Below are 21,878 nucleotides of genomic sequence, written 5' to 3' on the forward strand. Positions count from 1 at the left end.
ATCCGGAAAGTCATAAATCTCGGTCTTCTGGTGGTGAATATGGATGGGAGCTAAGTGAGTCCACTCTACAGAATGCTTCCTGTGCAACCAGGTACCTGGGGCGTTTTCCTCTAGCAGTTCTGGGGGTCCCCAGGGAGATGGGGGGGAATGACCCCATCATCCTACACGATACCCACCGTAGCTTTCACAGATGAGCTCCTTGTACTTCCTGCCGGAGTTTGCAATCACCTGAAGTAGCTTGATGGATTCCTTTTTGTCCTCCTCCTTGATCTTATTCAGTGCAAGTATTTCCAAGAGTGTTAGGACCCCTCCAACCTCAAGAAACTCTATGAGGTATCGATTACTGTCCAGAGAAATAGAAAAGTAGAAATAAGAAACTTGTCAAGTTCCTTGGCACTAACCTTTTTAAGGTTATGATGCTTTTGAACTGTGGTGTTGGAGAAGACTCTTGAGAGTCCCTTGGACTGCAAGGAGATCCAACCAGTCCATCCTAAAGGAAACCAGTCCTGAATGTTCATTGGAAGGAATGATGCTGAAGCTGAAACTCCAATACTTTGGCCACCTGATGTGAAGAGCTGACTCATTTGAAAAGACCCTGATGCTGGGAAAGATTGAAGGTAGGAGAAGGGGACGACAGAGGATGAGATGGCTGGATGGCATCACTGATTCTATGGACATGAGTTTGAGCAAGCTCTGGGATTTGGTGATGGACAGGGAAGCTTGGCATGCTGGAGTCCATGGGGTCGCAAAGAGTTGGACACGACTGAACTGAACTGAACCTTTCTAAGAGATCTCAAGGACCTTTCTTCATATAGTCCTCCTATCCAGGAAATGTTCATGGATAAAGTGATACAATAGTTAGGAAATTATTCCTCCCAGAAGGAAATGTGAAAGTCAAATACAATGGCCATTTCCTGTGCTTGACTTTCCAGCATTTGTGTCTCTTCTTGAAAGAAGATTCCCTTGGGGAATCACCGCTCCACCTCTCATGAGCCATGTGGTTTTTGGAGGGTGAGCAGATGACAAGGAGTATGTCATCCTCTGACTGTAGTAATTGATTTGGGGCCAGGCATATGACCTAAGTTGGTCCAGTGAGGCTCAGGATTTTCTTGGGAACCCTTGGGAAATACATGCTTTCTTTTTTTCACATGGTCTCTTAAAATTTTTTGGGGGGGGTTGTACTTCATAGCATGTGGAATCATAGTTCCCTGACCAGGGATCAAATCTGTGCCCCCTTGCATTGGAAGTATGGAGTCCTAACCACTGGGCAGCCAGGGAAGTCCTACATGCTCTATTTCTGATGTGACTGAGCTAGAAGGATGCAAGTCTGGAGCGTCTGAAGACCACAGCACACGGAGGTCTATGAATATGGAGGAGAACAGAGCTGAGAAATGAAAAAGCACGAGTGACCAACAACTGATATTTTTTGAGCCCTTGGATCTAGTGAACCTGGAAAAATGGATTTCCATCCTCCAGACATTTAAGTGGGTTAATAATGTTTACATTTTCCTTGTCCAGTATGAATTGAAAGTGAAAGTCACTCAGTTGTGTCCAGCTCTTTGAGGGCTACTAGGTACCCACTGATAAAAGGAAGTCAAGGTCCCATGGGGTGGGAATGCCAAGGACACCCTGAGCCCGGTAGGCAGCTGAGACTCCAGAATCCCTCTAGAACAGAACTCACCTGCTTACAGCTGATAAGAAGACGCCAATGGACCTGAGCAGCTTATCTAAAGGCGAACCAGTCATGTAGCTGTACGACAAGTTAAAGAGTGAATTTCAGGGTGGTTTTCCATCCCATGTCTGACCCCTGACACCACCTATGGCCCAGGATGACCAACAGCTGAACTGTGTCCTTCATCTGGGAGGGACTACTAGGTTGAAGGAACAGGCGGATGAGGGGTGCTGGCAGGCGTGTTCATGGTTCTCCAGGAAGCTCTTCTGGGGCAGTTCAACCACCCTGGCCCTGATGGGCTCTCTAGAGACTAAGAGGCTCTGATGAATAGAAGGTGTAGGAAGAATGCTGGGGGTCAATTTCACAATCCACCCTATGCCATGACCATCGTACCCTTGGGTCTCAGCACAGTTCATTACTTTGTGCCTCATTCTTGGACTTCTCTAAAAAATAATCAGCTTCATCATTAATTTTCAATTTTGCCTTGCTCAAAGCTTTATACTGGAGGTCACTATCTTTATGAAGAATTGTGTGTCTTCCTAATAAGAACAATAGGAGATGGTGGAAAAAATTAAACTCTGATTTAAAAGAACCTCAGTACTTAATGTTATTTTTTAATGTGAGCTTTTGCAAAAAGCTTCCGTGTAATAAAGTACCCAGAGCACGCATCAGCTTGGATGCAAGGTATGAAATCAAGCCACAACAGAAGAGGAACCAGTCAACAATTACTAGGCTCATAACACATCACGGGCTCTTAGAACACTTAAGAAATTAGCTGAAATTATTGCAGCTCATGGAGGATGACTGAGAGCTTCCAAGACTGATAAAGGCTAATGTAATGGGTTGGAGGTAATGGTGCTTTGTTGGGAAGGGAGGGTGCATGAGGCAAATTATCTCTGCTGCACCCTGGTTCCCAGGGTGCCAATAGAAGTAGAGACAGATTGGCTCATTAGGAAAGGCTCTTTACTGCAAAAACAGTGTTTGCTCTGAAGCCAGGCTCCCCTGCCTGCTGCCATTGTAGCTGGGGGCCAGGCTACCAGCTCATCACCCTGCTTCCCTGAAACCCCTGCCCCTGTTCCTGCCCCGTGCCTCCTCAGTGTGGGCTGACCAACTTTTGGCAGCTTCTTTTTCCTCTGTCCCAGGCTAGCCTTATTATCATAACCACTCACTATATGTATTTCTGGTCCATTATTTCCAGCAATTAGTTCCAGAAGTTTGCCACTTCTGCCAAGCTATCAGCGGGAGCTAGCAAGTGCTAAGCATTCGTTGTGTGCCAGGCCCTGTGCTAACGGCTTTGCCTGCCTGGTCTCAGTTAGCTGCCACTGCACCCTGCAGTGGATGCTATCAGCGTTTCTGCTTTCTTCATGAGGAGGTAACGCAGACAGGTTATAATGTCAAGGTCCCCAGGTTCACTGATGGAACTGGTATTTGAACCTAGGCAGCCTGACTCAGAGTCCGAGTTCTTACTGTCAGGCCATCCTGCCCGCACGGTCTCCTTAGATGGGGTTGGAAGTGGGACCGTGGGGGACCCTGAGGTACAGTGGACGGTGTCTGGATTTGGGGCCAGTGTTTATCTGTGTAGCTGTGCTGTGCTGTGCTTAGTCACTCAGTCATGTCCAAGTCTTTGCAGCCCCGTGGACTGTAGCCCTCCAGGCTCCTCAGCCCATGGGGATTCTCCAGGCAAGAAAACTGGAGTGGGTTGCCAGGCCCTCCCCATCTCTGTGCCTACTAGTAAATTATTCAACCTTTTCAAGGCTCATCCTTCTAATCTATAAAATGGGTCAATACCAATCACCTATTAGGCTTGGTATGAGGCTCAAATGAGATATTCATATGGTACACAGAGTTCAGTGCTTAGAGCATAAAAAGACTCAATATATAGTAACTAATCATTTTTGTCATTATAATACATACATCCTTAGTTTTACTGAACAGTTCTGGAAGTTCAAGTTTAAAAAAGGGGTTTGAAGCTAATGTGGAAGGAGGTGGCAGTCAATTTTATAAAACATGATGAAGTTATACTGATTTGTTTTCCTTCAAATCCACCATAACTGGAGGGCTGGAGAGTAGTGGGGTAGGGGTGGGGTCACTGATTCAAAATGCTATGTGTCTTCAGTCTGTTTTCTCTGTTGTATGACAAGGTCACAAAAAGTTAGGAAATTATAAATTTCAGGTATAGAAACTGAATATACAACTATATATTAAAAGCGTGGTTCAGGAGCTCCCTGGTGGCCTAGTGGTTAGGACTCCACACTTTCACTGCTGTGGCCTGGGTTCAGTCTCTGGTGGGGAAATGAGATCCCACGAGCTGTGCAGCATGACAAAACAAACAAACAAACAAACACATTGTTCACTCAATAAGCATTGACTGAGTGTCCACTAAATGTCTGGTGCACTGATTGATACTTAGGATATGGAGAAAAATGATACAATGCCTCAGTTAACCAGTGCAATGACTGAGGAAGAAAAGAAGAGGGCTGAAGAGAGAATTCCTGGAAATACTAACATTTAAGGGGTGGTAGAACTTCCAGATGGTCAAGCTGGATTTAGAAAAAGCAGAGGAACCAGAGATCAAGTTGCCAACATCCATTGGATCATTGAAAAAGCAAGAGAGTTCCAGAAAAACATCTACTTCTGCTTTACTGACTACGCCAAAGCCTTTGACTGTGTGGATCATAACAAACTGGGGAAAATTCTTCAAGAGATGGGCATACCAGACCACCTGACCTGACTCCTGAGAAATCTGTATGCAGGTCAGAAGCAACGGTTAGAACTGGACATGGAACAACAGACTGGTTCCAAATTGGGAGAAGAGTACATCAAGGTTGTATATTGTCACCCTGTTTATTTAATTTATATGCAGACTATATCATGCAAAATGCCAGGCTGGATGAAGCACAAGCTGGAGTCAAGACTGCCAGGAGAAATATCAATAACCTCAGAGATGCAGATGACACCACCATTATGGCAGAAAGCAAAGAGGAACTAAAGAGCTTCTTGATGAAAGTGAAAGAGGAGAGTGACAAAGTTGGCTTAAAACTCAACATTCAGAAAACTAAGATCATGGCATCTGGTCCCATCACTTCATGGCAATGAGATGGGGAAACAATGGAAACAGTGACAGACTTTATTTTTTGGGGCTCCAAAATCACTGTAGATGGTGACTGCAGCCTTGAAATTAAAAGACACTTGCTTCTTGGAAGAAAAGCTATGACCAACCTAGACAGCATATTGAAAAGTGGAGACATTACTTTGCTGACAAAGGTCTGTCTAATCAAAGCTATGGTTTTTCTAGTAGTCATGTATGGATGTGAGAGTTGGACTATAAAGAAAGCTGAGTGCCAAAGAATTGATGTTTTTGAACTGTGGTGTTGGAGAAGACTCTTGAGAGTCCCTTGTACTGCAAGGAGATCAAACCAGTCAATCCTAAAGGAAATCAGTCCTGAATATTCATTGGAAGGACTGATGCTGAAGCTGAAGCTCCAATACTTTGGCTACCCGAAGCAAAGAACTGGCTCACTGGAAAAGACCTTGTTTTTGGGAAAGATTGAAGCAGGAGGAGAAGGGGATGATGGAGGATGGCATCACCGACTTGATGGACATAAATTTGAGCAAGCTCTGGAAGTTGGTGATAGACAGGGAAGCCTGGTGTGCTGCAGTCCATGGGGGTTGCAAAGATTTGGACACGACTGAGCAACTGAACTGAGCTGAGGAAAGACTCTGTAATAGTTATTGAGAAACAGTAATAGAAGGGAGAGGAGAGGGGAGCTTTAAAAGGGGCAGTGATCAAGCAGAGCCAGGGCTCGGGTATGAGGCGAGTGGTTCACTTTCTTCTGGTAGGATTTTTTTTTTTTTTGGCCATGCTATGTGGCTTGCAGGATCTTAGTTCCTTGAGCAGGGATTGAACCCACACCCTGGGCAGAGAAAGTGTAGAATCTTAGCCTAAGTGCTAGGGAATTCCCTGAAGTATGAAATTTAAGGGGCTATCAAAAGACTCAGTGACTAAATAATATTTCCTGCACTATTAAAAAAAAGAAAAATAATACAAATATCCATGATGAATAAAGAATTAAAGTTTGGGGACTTCCCTGGTGGTCAAGTGGTTAAGACTTCACCTTCCAATGCAGGGGATAAGGGTTCAGTCCCGGGTCGGGGAGCTAGGATCCCACATGCCTTATGGCCAAAAAAAAACAAAACAAACTGGAACATGAACAACAAAAACAACATTGTAACAAATTCAATAAAGACTTTACAAATGGTCCACATTTATCAATCAATCAATATCACAGTTTTAAATAAAGCTAGGATCTGACTCTGAACACGTATGACTCTGCCTTACTTACATCACCCTTTGGTCTAATGGAAAATGTTGTCAGGTTAGTGACAGCCTTGGTGAGGTTAGTGCCACGAGTTGAGGGGACAAAGTCAGATGGTAGTGCTGATGTTTTTCAAAACACCACTTGTGGATCACTGGCATCAGAGTCACCCAGCGTTTTTTTGACCAAGACTCCAAGGACTCACCCTCAATCTACTAAATCAAACCCTGGGGGTCGTGTGGGGGGAGTAGACTTGTTATCTGCATTTTAAACCTGTTTTATGCACATTAATGTCTAAGAACATTGGGGTTAACCCAAAGATGTATTCAGAGGACTCCCTTTGGACTCTGTCCTAGGTCTGAGTCTGATTAATAATTTTATCAATGATTAATTGTAAAAAAAGAAAGCTGTGGTTACCTAAGTCTTTAGTTCTGCTTAGTTGCAGGTTCTCTGGTTCAGTCATTCCCTTGTTCAACAAACATGTGTTAAGCACCCTTTATGTGCCAGGCATGTGCTAGGTGTTAGAAATACAGACATGAATAGAACAGATGTAATTCCTGCCCTTGTAGAGTTTACAGTCCAGTGGAGGAAGAGAGATCAATATCTCAGGTAATAATAAGACATTAAGCACCATGAATATATTTAACAGGGGAACATAAACTAGTCTGGGACTCTGAAAAGGGCTTCCTAAGAAAGTGATGCCTGGATTGAGACCTGAATAATAGAGAGGGATTGGTCAAATAAAGAGGAGGTTTAAGGGAGAGGGTTCAGGCAAAGAGAAAAATACATAAGAAAAAGGTCTGAGGACTTCCCTGGTGGTACACTGGATAAGAATCCAACGACCAAAGCAGGGGACATGGGTTCAGTCCCCGATCTGGGAAGATTCATGCCATGGAGAAACTAAGTCCCTGCACCTCAACTACTGAGCTGCACTCTAGAGCCCGTGAGCTGCAGCTACTGAAGCCTGTGTGCCTAAAGCCTGTGCTCCACAACTAGAGAAGCTATGGCAACGGCAAGCCCGTGCACCGCAACGAAGAGTAGCCCCCGCTCACCACAATGAAGAGTAGTCCCCGCTCACCGCAACGAAAAGGAAGCCTGTACACAGCAGGGAGGACCAAGCTCAGCCAAAAATACATAAATAATAAATAAGTAAAAGAAAAGGTTTGAGATGAATTCATGGAGTGCTGCCACCCGCCACTCAAACTATCACCGTGATGGGGACTACATCTGTCTTCGGCCCCCATCTGCTGCTGGGGCTCCTGAGCACAGCACCTCAAACACAACATGTCCCAAATCAAACACATCCACTCCAAACTCATTCCTCTCCTTGTATTTTCTTCCCATGTAATGACACCCCATTCACCTAGCTTCCCAAGCCAGAGACGTGAGAGTCCTTCTGTGGGAGACAAGTGGAGGGGGCAGTTGGGTTAAAAGATATGAAACTCAGATTCCAGAGAAATGTGGGCAGGGGACACAGCTGAGAGTCCTTAAACTGGAGTGATGGCAACATCCTGACAGTGGTTAGATCACTTCGGGAGAATCTGAGAGTGAGCAGAGAAGATGGCTGTGCCTAGAGTCCCATAGAACACCAAAGTTTAAGGGGTGGCTGAAGAGCAGCAGGATGGACAGAAAGAAAGGAGAAAACCAAGAGAACTGGTATCACAGAAACCACAGGAAGAGTGTGTGTGTGTGAGTGTGTGTGTGTGTGTGTGTGTGTGTGTGTGTGTGTGTGTGTGTGTGTGTTTGGTGATGTGGTCTACAGGGCTTCTTTTTCTTTCCTTTTTTAAAATTGAGGTACAATTTACATAAGCATTACATTAGTTTTAGGGAACAGTGTTTTGAGAAGTGGGAATGGTTTGTGTGACAAATCCCACTGAGAGGTCTTGTATAAGGACTGAGGATGTGGTCACTGGGTTTCACAGTTAGAAAAGCATTGGTAACCTTGGCAAGACCTGCATCAGTGGAGCGGAGGAGTCAGAAGTCAGACTGCAGTGGGTGGAGGAGAAAGGGAGGTGGGGAAGGTCAACAGCCTTTTCCACAAGCTTCAGCACAAAGGGCAGAAGCAAGGTGGAATATAGGTTCCAGCAAGGACTGAATTTCAGTTTTTAAGTTAGAAGAGATTTGAGCACACATAAATGCTGATGAAAAAGCTGGTAAGGATGAACTTCCCTGGTGGTCCAGTGGCTAAGACTCCGTGCTCCCAATGCAATGAGCCCAGGTTCCATCCCTGGTCAGGGAACTAGATCCCACATGCCACAACTAAAGATCCCAAATGCTGCAACTAAGATCCAGTACAGCCAAATAAATTAAAAAAATATATATGTATATATATATTGTAAAAACCTGGTAATGAGGCAACAGTAAAGTCTATAGGAGAGAATGAATAAGTCCTTGGGGAGACAGGAGGGGATTCAACCATAGTACAGATAGAAGATTGATCCTAGACAAACAACACCCACTTCAGCTCTGATGGGAGCAAGAGAGGTTAGCAGAGAGAATGAGGATATATTTATAGGCTGGAAAGACAGGATGCTGAGGGAGTTCTTGACCTCGGGGACGATATTTTGATCACTATTACGTCCTGTTCTAAAATCTGAGAGATAGTCAGGGCAAGTGTTCCTTCAACAGTCTTCATTCCTTTTCTCTTTTGAAGATCACCTAATTGTCTTCCTGTTCAGCAAAGGATACGTGAGTCTCAGCCAGGTGGTCAGGCGGACCAGGAACAAGCTAGCTCCCTGGGAAAACTCCTGCTCCAGCTCAGGGGCAGTCTTGCCTTGGTTGGCTTCAATGAAATTGTTGAGGATGTTATTCCTGGCGACTTTGCCAGCGTTGTCCCAATCCTGTAAAAAACTCAAGAGCCGGCTGATTGCTGCCTGCTCCTTTATAGAAGTCATGATCCGTCAGTCCTGAAGCTGGCTACAGGAAGGGAAAACAGACAGGTTACCAAAGTATTCAGAACCATGCAAGGCCTGTAGTTATGCTGGAGGTTTTGCTTTCCTAGCAGTCATCTGGAGGCAGGCACCTCTGGACTGGCCACCTGCTGCTCAAACAGGGAGGATCCAGCTGTCTTGTCATGGAGTCAAGAAAATACATTTGCAGCTCTTTGGCTTCTCTGCTGGTGCCAGTGACTAAAAGGACCACAGGCTTCAGTGGATACGAAGATGCTGGGGGAAAATCTGGCCTTTCTCAGCCCTCACTGCACACAGCATCAGAGACTGGGCCTTTAGAGGCCCAGCCCCCTCTTACACCAACCAGCCAAGGTAAAACGCTACTCAACCTTATGCCTTGGCTTTTAGGCTAACTCTTTTAAAAATAATTTTTTTTTTAAGTTAGTGGGAAGAAAAAGTTCTCATTCCATAGTTGGATTAATGGGCTGTGGTTTGTAGGAGTCTGTGTCCTTGGGAGAGTGTTTTCAGTGGGGGAGGGAAGGTTTAAAATAAACCCGTTTTCCAAAAATAGTTGTGATTGAAAGTGTTATTATCCATAACAAATGTTAGTGCTGATGGGAGAGAGGCATGTGTGATTCTTTTGTCTAACAGACAAGTGAAAGTCATATTTCACATTATCATGGGGTTTTCTGTGATTTACAGAATATTTGTGAAACATTACTTGCAGGGCCATGATTGATATGGAGAGAACAGCTTGTGGGTAGGGGCGATGTGTATTTCACGAAGACGGTTCAACATGAAATTTACAGTCCCATAAAGTGCTCCTACATCTTCGCCAGAGATCTAGTTAAAAGGACTTTACAGTCTGAAACATCCTAAAATTGATTCTAAATTAACGTTTCCTCACATGTATTTGAGATATTGATGGGGCCCAGCTATCAGAATTTTATTAGGAAGCAATAATCTGAGGCCTGCTAAGACAGACATACATACACACCAACCTCCACTGCACCCCACAGGGCAGTGGACCCCAGGAAGGGCGTCCACGTAGTCTCAGGGATGGAGTCAACCAAGATAGCCTGTCAGCATTAACATCCAGGTGAATAACTGTGGATCAAATGAAACACAAAAATGACCAAAACCTCTCATGGGATCAGGCATCCATCACTATGAGTGACATTACAGCCCCAAGTCTGAGAATAAGGCCACGGCCACCTTTAACAGCCAAATTGGCCTCAAGTAAATGGGGATGCATTCACTATACTAGACCCCAGGAGGGAGGGGCTGAAACACCGCCATCGGCAGGAAAACATTCGTGCCCCTCCCCTGCCGTGGATGGACCCTTTCTAGGATGAAAACTCAGAGTGCTATCAGAGGTGCACCCGGCAATTCTAGAATACTGTGGATGGGAAACTTTCAGCTGGACGCTCCACCTTATGGTCCCTTTAGGTTTCCTTGGATCTGTCTTCCTCTATTAGTTTCTTCTTCTTTTTTTTCGGGGGGGGGGGGGGATGCATTTATTTTTCATAAAAAAAAAGTTTCCCCCAACAATTGAGGGCCATGACTCATTCCATCAATTCTCACACATGTGCAGCTGTCTGGACCTGGGAAGGAGGACTCACAACATTCTCAGGACATGTTTCCCGTCCTCCCTCCAGGGGGGACGTCAGCCTCCAAACCAAGGTCAGCCAGAGATGTTTGTGTTTATTCCACCTTCAAGGGCCAAAGCCAGAGAGAGTTCCTCCTTCTAACTAAAGGAGGGCCTTCAAATCCTTGAGGAGGTGTCTGAGTTGCCTCGTGGCCCTCCTGGACAGCAGGGGGCGCCGCTCCAAGGTCACCACACCTGGCATGTCTGGATCACCTTCTTCAGGGTCTTCATCACCTCCATGCTTTTGTCCTTCATGGCCAGGGCGAGGAGAATGGCTCTGTTTTCCAGTTTCGTGAGACACAAATGCCACCAGGTTCTTTGTGAAGACATGGATGAGAGAGAGGCTCATCCTTCCCGAGGAGGACTTTAGTGGTCAGCACAGGCTTGCTGATGTCACTGGTCACACTGCTGGGTTCCAGGGAGACCAGAGTACCCATCTTCCCCAACTGGGTCACCATCACCAGGATGCGACTGCTGAAGGCTGTGCAAACCACCTGGGTGGGGACTCCATACACCACTGCAGTCTTCTGTTTGGATATCACCAATGGTTTACCTTCCATAGCTAAGTCTGCTCCAGGGCATCCAGCTCACAGTGCTGTGTCCAGTTTCTTCTTCTTCTTTTTTTTTTAAACAGGAAAAGAACTTGACAAATGGCAGCTTTTAAATTAAAAAAAATTTTTTATTGGAGGATAGTTGCTTTACAATGCTGTGTTAATTTCTGCTGTACAGTGCAGTGAATTAGTTATACATATACTCTTTTTTAAGATTTCCTTTCTGTTTAGGTCACCAGTGGCTTTAACGGTTATAGTGATAGAGTTGTAAGTCACACCCATGTAGTCAAGGGCTGTGCAAGGTGCTGAGGGCGGCGAGGAGAGGCATGAGGCACGGCCGTGGCCTGGAGGGGCTCCTAACCTTATGGTAGATGGGAAGAACACTGGGTTTAGAGCCAGACTGGGCTCAAGGCCTGGCTGCCCACCTGATATCTAGTAAAAAGTAAAAAGGTGATAACACTTGCCTCCCCCTTTGCCATCCTCAGTCTCACTCCAGAGGCAACCACTTTCAACTCTCCTGGTTATTTCTTCTGGTGCCACCTCTATATGTCCAAATAATGAGTTTATACTACTTGCTACAGGCTGAATTCAACAGATTCATATGTTGAAGCCCTAGTTCCCAGGACCTCAGAATGTGACTCTGTTTAGAGACAGGGTCTTTATTTTTATTTATTTACTTATTTCCAAATCAGAGTTGCATTTTTTGTTGTTGTTGTTTGCTTTTTAATTTTTTCTTTATTTTTTTTGGCAGCACCGTGTGGCGTGCAAGATCTTACTTCCCGGACCAGGGATTGAACCCATGTCTCCTGCAGTCGAAGTGTGGAGTCTCAATCACTGGAATTAGCCACAGGGAAGTCCTTAGAGAGAGGGTCTTTAAGGAGGTAACTGAGTTAATGAAGTTATTGGGGTGGGCTCTGATCCAACATAACTGGTATCCTTATAAATGGAGCTTAGGACACTGACACGTGAAGAGGGAAGACCATCTAAGATGCCTGAAGGTGGCCATCAGGCCAAGGAGAGAGGCCTCAGGAGAAGCCAATCCTCTGACACTTTGATCTTGGACACCTTTATCTGAGGTGCAGAACAGTGAGAATAAATTTCTATTGTTTAAGCCACCTGGTCTGCATTACTCTGTAACAGGGCAGCCCTCACAAACTAATAATTACTACTACCTGATTCATCAATTTTAGGCAATATTTATTTCTAATTCTGAGGAATTAGCTCTTACTCCACTCTAAGCCCTATTGTCCTCCCCTCATTCTCACCATATAATTTTCCACAATTTATAGTTAATCTATATTTAGTGTTTACATTACTGATCATGTATATAAACACTGTTCACTCAAGCTGTAAACTATTATGTTTTCCTTCTCAAAGTTGGTTTTATCTGGAGTTAGTAATTATTTTTTCAACTGTTTAATTTTCTAAGTACTAGAGTTGTTTTCTTCCAAATAGTTCAAACACATAGCAACAATCTTCCTAAATGCTCAACCTCTAACTGATCAGTCCCATCATCTTTCCCCTGAAGACCACTCTCTCATGAACTTCTTGTCTTTCTGTTCCAGTTTGGACTGACTGTTTGCTAAGCCTGGTACACAAATGTTGTCCTGGGATTTCCTTTTTCTAGTCTTCTCTGTACATCACCCTATTTTCTGGGTCCCCCTCATCTTCTTTGGTTTACTCTCTCATTTTGTTGAAGCACATTCTCCAGTAGCTTCTTAGTAAGGATATTTTTTCTGTGTCCTTGAAAGTCTGAAAGTATTCTGACCTCATGTCAGATTGGTTGGGTATGTGATTGCAGGTTAGCAACAAGCTTCCTTAGACTGAGCCTCCCTAGGCTTGCTGCTGAGAAATCTGACATCATTCTGATTCCTGTGCCTTTGTCTGTGGCTTGTTTTTCCACTCCTGATGCTTTGAAAACCGTTTCTGAAATTGTATGACGATATGCCTTGGTGCAGGTCTTTTTCATTTATTATACTGAGACTTTGGTGGGCTCTTTTCAATAGGTGTTGTTTCCTTCAATTTTGAAAAAAAATTTTTTTAGGAAGTTGATTTAAAAAACTATTTATTTGACTGCACAGGGTCTTAGTTGTGGCACATAGGATCTTTAAGTGCAGCAGGTGAACTCTTAGTTGCGGCATATGGGATCTAGTTCCCTGACCAGGGATCAAATCTGGGCCCCCTGCATTGGGTCCCAGTCACTGTATCACTATCGAAAAATCTCAAAAATTTCTTTATCAGGCAACAACTAGATTTGTCATTGAGAAACCCTTAAATGTCAGTGGAGGTTTTTTCTTTTTTTCCTATCCCCACCTGGGGTTTTCAGGGCCTCTGGAGAAGAATTTTCTACTTTCACAGGGAGGATGAGAGGGTATGGGTGCTAAGTGCCTGGCAGTTGGCATCCTGGGGGGAAGCGTGGGGGAGGGCCTGGGGCTGTCACTATGAAGTAGATAGATCTTCCCTCCACCCTGCAGTTTTCCACCCTGTACCTCTTCCCTGCCCTTCAAATCCTGCTTGAGATCCCTGAGTATGGAAGCCTCCAGAGTTCCTCCATATGCAGCAAGGCAGTTTATAGAGTTGCTTGGCTTTGTTTTGGCTGTGCTGGGTGTTTATTGCTGCTCTCGTGTTGCGGGGGGCGGGGGGCTACTCCTGTGGTTCGAGGGCTTCTCGCTGTGGCCGCTTCTCTTGTTGCAAAGCACAGGCTCTAGGCCCCTCGGGCTTCAGTAGTTGCGGTGCATAGGCTCCAGAACACGGGCTCGATAGTTGTGGCTCATGGGCTTAGTTGCTCTGAGGCATGTGGGATCTTCCTGGGTCAGGGATCTCCTGCATTGGCAGGTGGATCCTTAACCACTGGACCACCAAGAAAGTCCATAGAATTCTTTGGCTTTTGAGAGCAGAGCTCTGGGGCCACAACAAAGGGCTCTGCACACGGACTCCAGCCAATTGCCTGGGTTTAACCCTGTGCCTCCAAGCTGACCTTCTGGGGTAACTCATGCTTCCCAGGCATTAAGCCTCTCTGAGGTTAAACTGGGGGAACTGATTTGCTTCATGTTGGTAATCTCCCCTGGTTGGCACTTAGTCTGTAATTTCTTACAAAGTTTCTATCCAGGTAACGCTTCGCCACCTGCCTTCTGCCTTCCAAGTATCTGTTGACTTTCATCTGCTACTGCTTCCTTTTCTGAGCTTCTGTGTTTCTTTTAATATTTCTTTAGTGTTAAATCCATGAAGTTTTGAGAGGTAGGGGGAAGTAAAGGGGGGCAATCATGTTCAATTAAGAGACTCCAGCCACTTATTTATTTTTGTCTCAACTTTTCTTCAAAATAAGATTTGATGGGAATTCCTTGATGGTCCAGTGATGAGGACTTGGTGCTTTTACTGCTGGGACCTGGGTTTCAATCCCAGGTGGAGGAACTAAGAGCCTGCAAGCCACTTGGTGTTGCCACAAAAAAAAAAAAAAAAAAGAGATTTGATGATGATTGAAAAAAACAGTAAGCACAAATTTTAAAAGAATTAAAGAAAACAGTGGGTATGGGGGAGAAATGTACCAATTTCGAGTTCCTATTACATCTGTAGGTTTTATGACTCCCAAATCCATCAGTTCAGTCGCTCAGTCATGTCCAGCTCTTTGTGACCCCATGGACTGCAGCATGACAGGCTTCCTTGTCCATCACCAACTCCTGGAGTTTACTGAAACTCATGTCCATTGAGTCGGTGATACCGTCCAACCATCTCATCCTCTGTCGTCTCCTTCTCCTCCTGCCTTCAATCTTTCCTAGCATCAGGGTCTTTTCCAAAGAGTCAGTTCTTTGCATCAGGTGGCCAAAGTACTGGAGTTTCAGCTTTAGCACCAGTCCTTCCAATGAATATTCAAGATTGATTTCCTTTAGGATGGACTGGTTAGATCTCCTTGTAGTCCAAGGGACTCTCAAGAGTCTTTTCTAAGACCACAGTTCAAAAGCATCAGTTCTTCACCACTAAACTTTCTTTATAGTCCCAACTCTCACATCCATACATGACTACTGGAAAAACCACAGACATCTTCCTTGGTAGGCTTCATACACCCTTCAATAAGTCCCATCATCAAGGCCTCCCACCTGCCCCTGTGCCTGTGTTGGTCCTATTTCAGTGCCTGTTATCACTCTCTAGTCACTCAAGGGAAATCTTTGCTGAGTTCCTCTCTCTTGCCCTCCTCATCAGAACTGTTGCCAGACTCCTGCCAATTAGACCATCGAATCCTCCCTCAGATTGTCTATCTCCATCTCCATTGCTACTGTTGTAGTTTACCCCCATCCCTCACGGGGATCCCTGCTTCAGCCTCCTAACTGATCTTCAGGTTTACCCCATCCTAATCTCCACAGCGATGTGAAAGTCTTTTTTTTTTTTAATCATTACAATAAAATGTGCTTCATTTTTTTATACAGTTTTAAAGGTTACACTCCATTTACAGTTATTACAAAATATTGGCTATATTCTCCGTGTAGTGATGTGAGATTCTTTTAAAAAAATGCAAATCAGGCAAATTTGCTTAAAACTCTTCAGTTGTTTCCCATTACCCTCAAGATAAAGTTTCAGACATCTCAGGCCAAAGAACGCCTTCCATGTACATCTTTCCACAACTGAAATCTGACTCTGTCCCCAGCACCAGTCCATCCCCTACATTATGCTTCCAGTGGGAATCAAGAGGAGACTGCTAGCTTCCCCCCACTTTACACACTATTCTCTAAGGTCTTCATATTGTTTCTCAGTCACTTCCTTTCCTCTGAGGTCAGACCTCCTGTCTTTCCCCCTCTGCCTTGACCCAGTGCTGATTCCCTGGCCACTCCCTCCTGCACTAAGCCCTCCTGTTTGCCCACAAGCTGCCAGGCAATTCCAACATCAACCTGTTCCATTTTCATGATTTTGGCCAGCGTCATCCCTGGCACATTACGATATTCAACAAGTGTTACTTAAATTGCCATTCAACACACTGTGTTCATAACGAGCACTTTACTTTCCTAAACTCCACACAGTAATTAATTAAACAGATGTCCTGGGTGCACAAGGACTGGTAGCGGTTAACATAACAAATATATTCTTTGCTCTCAAGGTGCTTGCTGACTGATGAGGCGGAGAGAAAGGCAACCAGGTGATTTTACTGAAAAGTACAAAGTGCTCTGATGAGGTTAAACCCGTGATATGTTGGGGCTCACAGGAAAGGCACGTGATCTGGACTCCGGTGACCTCCATCCAATTTGGCATTCATACTCACGGTCCACAGCCTAAATTTTGTGAATGGCCTGGGAAATCTACAACTCCAAGCTCCTTACTCTTCGACCTCTCCCCTCTGTTCTCAGGAGATCTACTTGTGGGCTCAGCAAAAAGTTATAGGCCATTAGGCAAGAATGTCCTCACAGTCCCTTCATTCTTCTCGTGTTATGGAATCAATATCCATGCTTCTCTTTTCCTTCTTTACCCCTTTACCAGAGCTCTGCACCTACCAAACCAGTCTCCTTTCGGCCCTCACTCCATCCATTACTTCCTATTCCCCTGGGTCCTCAACTGGTCTCTTTAATTAGGCATTTTTCTGTTAACTTACTTAATTCTTACCAAGCCTAAAATAAAAATAAGCAAAAAAAAGAAAAGAAAACAAAAGTCACTTATCTCTACCTCCTGTCCCCCTCCAGTCACCTTTCTGGTTTTCTCACTTCACAGCAAAGCTTCTACACACTCTCTGTTCCTCCACAGACCATTTTCTCCTCAACTCACTACAGTTCTGTTTCTCTGCCACCCCTACTCCTACAACTTGCATTACTTCAGCCATGTCTGATAACCTCCTAATTGTGCAGGTCAGTGAAGAGGTGCAGGTCAATCTTGGAGAAGCAATGGCATCCCACTCCAGTCCTCTTGCCTGGAAAATCCCATGGACAGAGGAGCCTGGTAGGCTACAGTCCATGGGGTCGCTAAGAGTTGGACACGACTGAGTGACTTCACTTTCACTTTTCACTTTCATGCATTGGAGAAGGAAATGGCAACCCACTCCAGTGTTCTTGCCTGGAGAACCCCAGGGACGAGGAAGCCTGGTGGGCTGCCATCTATGGGGTCGCACAGGGTCGGGCACGACTGAAGTGAATTAGCAGCAGCAGCAGCAGGTCAACCTTAGTCCTTTGCTCACCTGTCCTGTTCGGCAACAACTAACATCACTGGCCACCTTTCCTGCTCAAAAGGCTTTCTTTCCTCATGCCTCTCCACCCCGACATCTTCTCTTGGACAGCCCGCATCCCAGGCTGCTGCCTCTCTCTGCCCTGTCTTTCAGTAAATCCTCAGTAAATCCTCAGTAAATTGTCTCAGGTGTGACTAGGAATCCTTCTGGCCCACTGCCAACTTCACTGTCAGCAACTCCATTCAATGTGAAATTCAACAAATAGTGGGAGACAAGTGTATCTCATCCCACAAGCTCCATCCCTCTAGAGATAACTGAGAAAGACACAGTTCCTGCCCTAAGTGGGTAAGGTTACATGTGGCATAGAGTCCTGTAAATAAGCAATTTTAAGTCCAATAAGTGTAGTAAGCGCTAGAATGGGGCAAGCAACAGGATACTGCAGGAATGTGAGCAAGGGACACCTAACCCAGCTGTTATGGAAGATTTCCAGAGGAGATGCCAACCAGGCTGAAAGGCATCTGCAGCTGGCCAGGTGAAGAGGTGAGGAAATTGTATTCCAGGCAGAGGGAATAAAACATGTAGAGGCTCAGAGGTGTGCAATTTTAAGGCATATTTAAAGAATTGTGAGTGGGAGGCAGTGCAGTGTAGTGGCTACGAACACAGACACAGGAGTTGGATGATCTTCTACCTCCTGCCTGTGTTATCTTATGCAGATTACTTAACTTCCCCAGGCTTCACTTCTCTTACCTGAGAAGAGAGGATAAGAGTTGACTCTCATAAGGGTCAACAAATTGCCTAGCATATAGGAAACCCTTGGGAAACAGGAGGGTATTGAAGGGCTTTAAGTCCAGAGTGGTGGGCTTCCCTGATGGCTCAGCGGTAAAGAATCTGCCTGTCAATGCAGGATGTGAAGTGAAGTGAAGTGAAGTGACTCAGTCATGTCCGACTCTTTGTGACCCCATGGACTGTAGATGCAGGATACATGGGTTCAATCCCTGGGTTGGGAAGATCCCCTGGAGGAGGGTATGGCAACCCACTAAAGTATTGTTACCTGGGAAATTTCATGGACAGAGGAGCTGGGTGGGCTACAGTCCATGGGGTTGCAAAAGAGTTGGACATGATGTAGCAACTAAACAACAACAAGAAGAAGAAGTCAAGAGTGACAAATATCATCGTGACTGCAGTGCGGAAAGGTGATCAGGAGGGGGCAAGACTAAAGGTGGGGCAGCAGTTAGGAAGCTGTTTCCATAATCTTGGCAAAAGATGCTGATGACCCTAGGGCTGGAGAGAAGTAGAAATGTCATACAGGTTGGAGCAGCAGGACCTGGTGACTGCCTGGAGTATGAAAGCTGGAGGGGTCAGGAAAGATGCCCAGATAACCTTGCTTCCTGCTTCACAGAGAAAACAGAGCCCATCAGGAGCAACTCCCTCCTCTCCCTCCATTTTTTTTTGGGGGGGGTGCTGTGCCACATGGCTTGTGGGATTTCAGTTCCTGGACCACGGACTGAACCCAGGCCATGGCAGTGAAAGCCTGGACTCCTAGTCACTAGGCCACCAGGGAGTTCCCTCTCCCTCTACACTTAACCTCACTGCACTGTGCTAGGTTCTGCTCCTCTATCTTCAGTCTCTCCACCTCCTCTGATTTCTCTTATACTTATTCCAATCTTTGCCAACCCCAACATAGAACAGAAACAAAGACTTTCCTTCAAACTTCTATACTTCCTCCCGTGTTTATCTTCAGATTTCTCCCTCTGGCCTACAGGATGAAGTTTATACTCAATGTGGCATAAAATGTTCTTCAAAACTTGACCCCAGCCTAGCCTCATGAACAATCACTTCCACAGTGCAACCAGCACCAACTTCTCAACTCCCCAGGCCCTTCCAGGGCCCTCTTGTATCTCAACCCTGCTCTGCCATCAGGGAATAGCCAGGCTCCTTTCTGCCCTGACACAATTTCCCAAGACAGGTAGGGGTTCTTCGGCATGTGTTTCTATGTATGCCACTCCTCTGCTATGCTATAAAACTTCATCGCTCCCACTAGAGTGTGAGTTCCTCAAGGGCAGGGATTGGTCCTCCCTGTCTCTTTGTCCCCAGGGCCTGGCCTGGCACAAAGTAGATGTTTAATAAATGCTCGCTGGATGAATGAGTGAAGAAATCAGCCAGCTCCCGTTTAGATGGTTATGTCTGAATGTTCATGATATGTAGGTCCATAAAATAACCAACTTCTCAAAGCTGCCATGTGCAGAGTGGCAGATTCCCATCCAAGAAGGCCGGTGCAAAGTCTATGAGGCATTTTACAGCTATGACAGGAGATAGCAATGTCAGCAGCGGTGTCATCTTTGGACACTAAGGACAGGGATTCAGTGCCATGAACGGTCAGTTAAATTGTAATTGGAGTGAACTGTTCCTCTGCAAACCATAATGTTCTTTAGCTGCAGCCAAATGGCATTCAAGAAGAGGAGAAAATTTTTTGAAATGTCAAAGAAATCATTTCCAATTTGGTGCTCACAACCAGAGACTCTAATGATCAGTAGAAATGAGAAGCAAACAAATTAGCACTAATGGAAAATGGCTTTTGGAGAAGAGGATTTAATTTATAGTCAACTGATCATGGCATGCAGCTTGCAGTAAAAGTCAGTTTCACCAGCTTGATCATGAGAACCAGAGAATACCCGGAATGCCAGAGAGAAATACACGTGTGCCATCATGCTTATTGGAATCTCTCTGTAAGTGGCAGCCAATTAAAATGGTCATTATTTTACCTTGGAGAGAAAATGGTCTGAAAAAATCAAAGCACATGAAATTAAAATCTGGATTAGGAGCCCCCATCCAAATTGGTTTGTCTGTGGCCTTCTAACCTTGGCAAGGTCTTCTGCAAGGACGACAAACCTACTTTGTCTTCAGCCCAGAGTGGTCTCTTTGTTTTTAATTTCCTCTCCATCTTCAGAGGTGATTAATAAATCTAGACTCACCCATAAATCATTTCTATAGCAGCCAAATGGTTCTTCTTCATGCCGGGAAACGAAAATCATAGAAACCTCAAAACCCCCAGCTCTTGTACTAAGCCAAAGGTCCTTAACAACAAGAGAGAAGAGGTATTAAAAATCAGAAGGTCACTAGGTCTTGTTTCTAAATAAAATTTCTCCAAGGGCTTCTTTTTGTCCTCCTAAATCAAAAGACATATTTCGAAAAGCAAGAAGCCTCCAGGACATGGGCCGCCAGCCTGGCTCCCTGTCCTCACAAGGCCTTGAGGACAAGGCAGCCGTTCTCTCCTGTTCCTGCTGGTTCCACCTGCAGAATGGACGGAGGCCTCTCCCAGTCCTCCTCCTCACTCTCAGCTCCTCCTTCAGAGAGAGAGAGGGAGAGGTGGAGGGAGAAGACGGAGGTAGAGGGAGAGAGAGAAACATTCTCCTTCCAAACTTCATGCCCAGGGTGTCCTGGCCTTCACCTCTCCCTTAGGGCCAAATGCACGACAATTTGTCACTTTCTCCTCATAGACGTTCTTCCTTCTGCTCCCTACTCATACTCTCTTCACACACCCCTTCTGCTGCCCCCCAGCTCCCCACAGACTCCATACGCCCCCATCTCTTCCCCACTGTCAGCTGCCATTCCCTCCATCCTCTCTCCACAGACCATTTTCCCTATCGCTCTCCTGCACAACCCTCTGCCTTTACCAGCTGCCCAGACTTATCTTCATTCTCTACCCACAGACCCCCTTTTCCTCATCCCGGACTCAATTCTGCCTCTGGCTCCACTCTACAGGCCTGCCCTCATGCTCTCCCCACAAAATGTAAATTATCTAGGTCCACCAGAATCTCTTGCCCAAGTTCTGCTCTACGCTTCATCCTCCTGGACCTGATTTCTTGTCTTTCCTTCCCTTCCAACCTTCTTACTCTGCCCTCAAAAGCTTTCGTTCCTGATCAGCAAAGTCTCCCCCACCCTTAGCCCCTTAGTGGCTCCACACTTGCTTTGCCCATCTCCAGCCAACCCCGAAAGCTGGGTCTTCCTCAGGGCACCATTTCTGCATAGCGAACCCTGGAGAAGGCTGCTTACACTCTTACATCCCAGGGATCTCAGAGCTGGGACAGGGGCTAGGGTCTCCCTACCAAAGCCCACCTCAGTTCCTACTCTACCTGTTCTTTGTGAAAACACTTGCTACTTTAGCGTCATGCCATTCAGCTGTATTGACCTTTGGCCCTCCTCCTGCTGTCATCTACAGACTACAGAACAACCCGCTGTATTCATCAAGGACCTTGGTGCCTGGCTCACAAGCATCCTCCTCCCTTTCCCCGCTTCCAGTTTTGCCACCACCTGGGGGATTTCAATGGCCACATCAACATCCTGGCTGCCTTCTGTACTCCAGTTTGGCACCCCACTACTGTGGCCACACCCCGGACCTTGTCATCACCTGAAACTACTCAAACTTCACTACTCCACTTTGTGATCATAATTCTCTCATTCAACTGTTTCCAAGATCTGGGTTCTCTGACTTCCCCGGGACCTCCAGCCCATAACACTTTTTACACTCTCCTATGCAGTTTAGGCGGAGAAGGCGATAGCACCCCACTCCAGTACTCTTGCCTGAAAAATCCCATGGATGGAGGAGCCTGGTAGGCTGCAGTCCACGGGGTCGCTAAGAGTCAGACACAACTGAGCGACTTCCC

At 45.6% G+C, this 21,878-nt stretch overlaps 1 protein-coding gene and 1 pseudogene across 1 annotated transcript in view; both read right to left on the reverse strand.

Moving 5' to 3' along the window:
• ARMH1 (armadillo like helical domain containing 1) overlaps positions 1 to 8,882 on the reverse strand; it is a 42,278-nt gene extending 33,396 nt beyond the window's left edge. Inside the window, exons 1-3 of the mRNA XM_052637887.1 lie at positions 8,677 to 8,882; positions 1,682 to 1,750; positions 177 to 343 (exon numbers count right to left, since the gene is read on the reverse strand). Coding sequence (XP_052493847.1) covers positions 177 to 343; positions 1,682 to 1,750; positions 8,677 to 8,882 — 442 coding nt within the window. The remainder of the gene's footprint in view (positions 1 to 176; positions 344 to 1,681; positions 1,751 to 8,676) is intronic.
• Positions 8,883 to 10,710: 1,828 nt separating this feature from the next.
• Positions 10,711 to 11,084, reverse strand: LOC128045397 (proteasome assembly chaperone 3-like; annotated as a pseudogene).
• Between the last annotated feature and the right edge of the window lie 10,794 nt (positions 11,085 to 21,878).

This window comes from Budorcas taxicolor, chromosome 3, assembly GCF_023091745.1.
Source record: "Budorcas taxicolor isolate Tak-1 chromosome 3, Takin1.1, whole genome shotgun sequence".
NCBI classification, from domain to species: Eukaryota; Metazoa; Chordata; class Mammalia; order Artiodactyla; family Bovidae; genus Budorcas; species Budorcas taxicolor.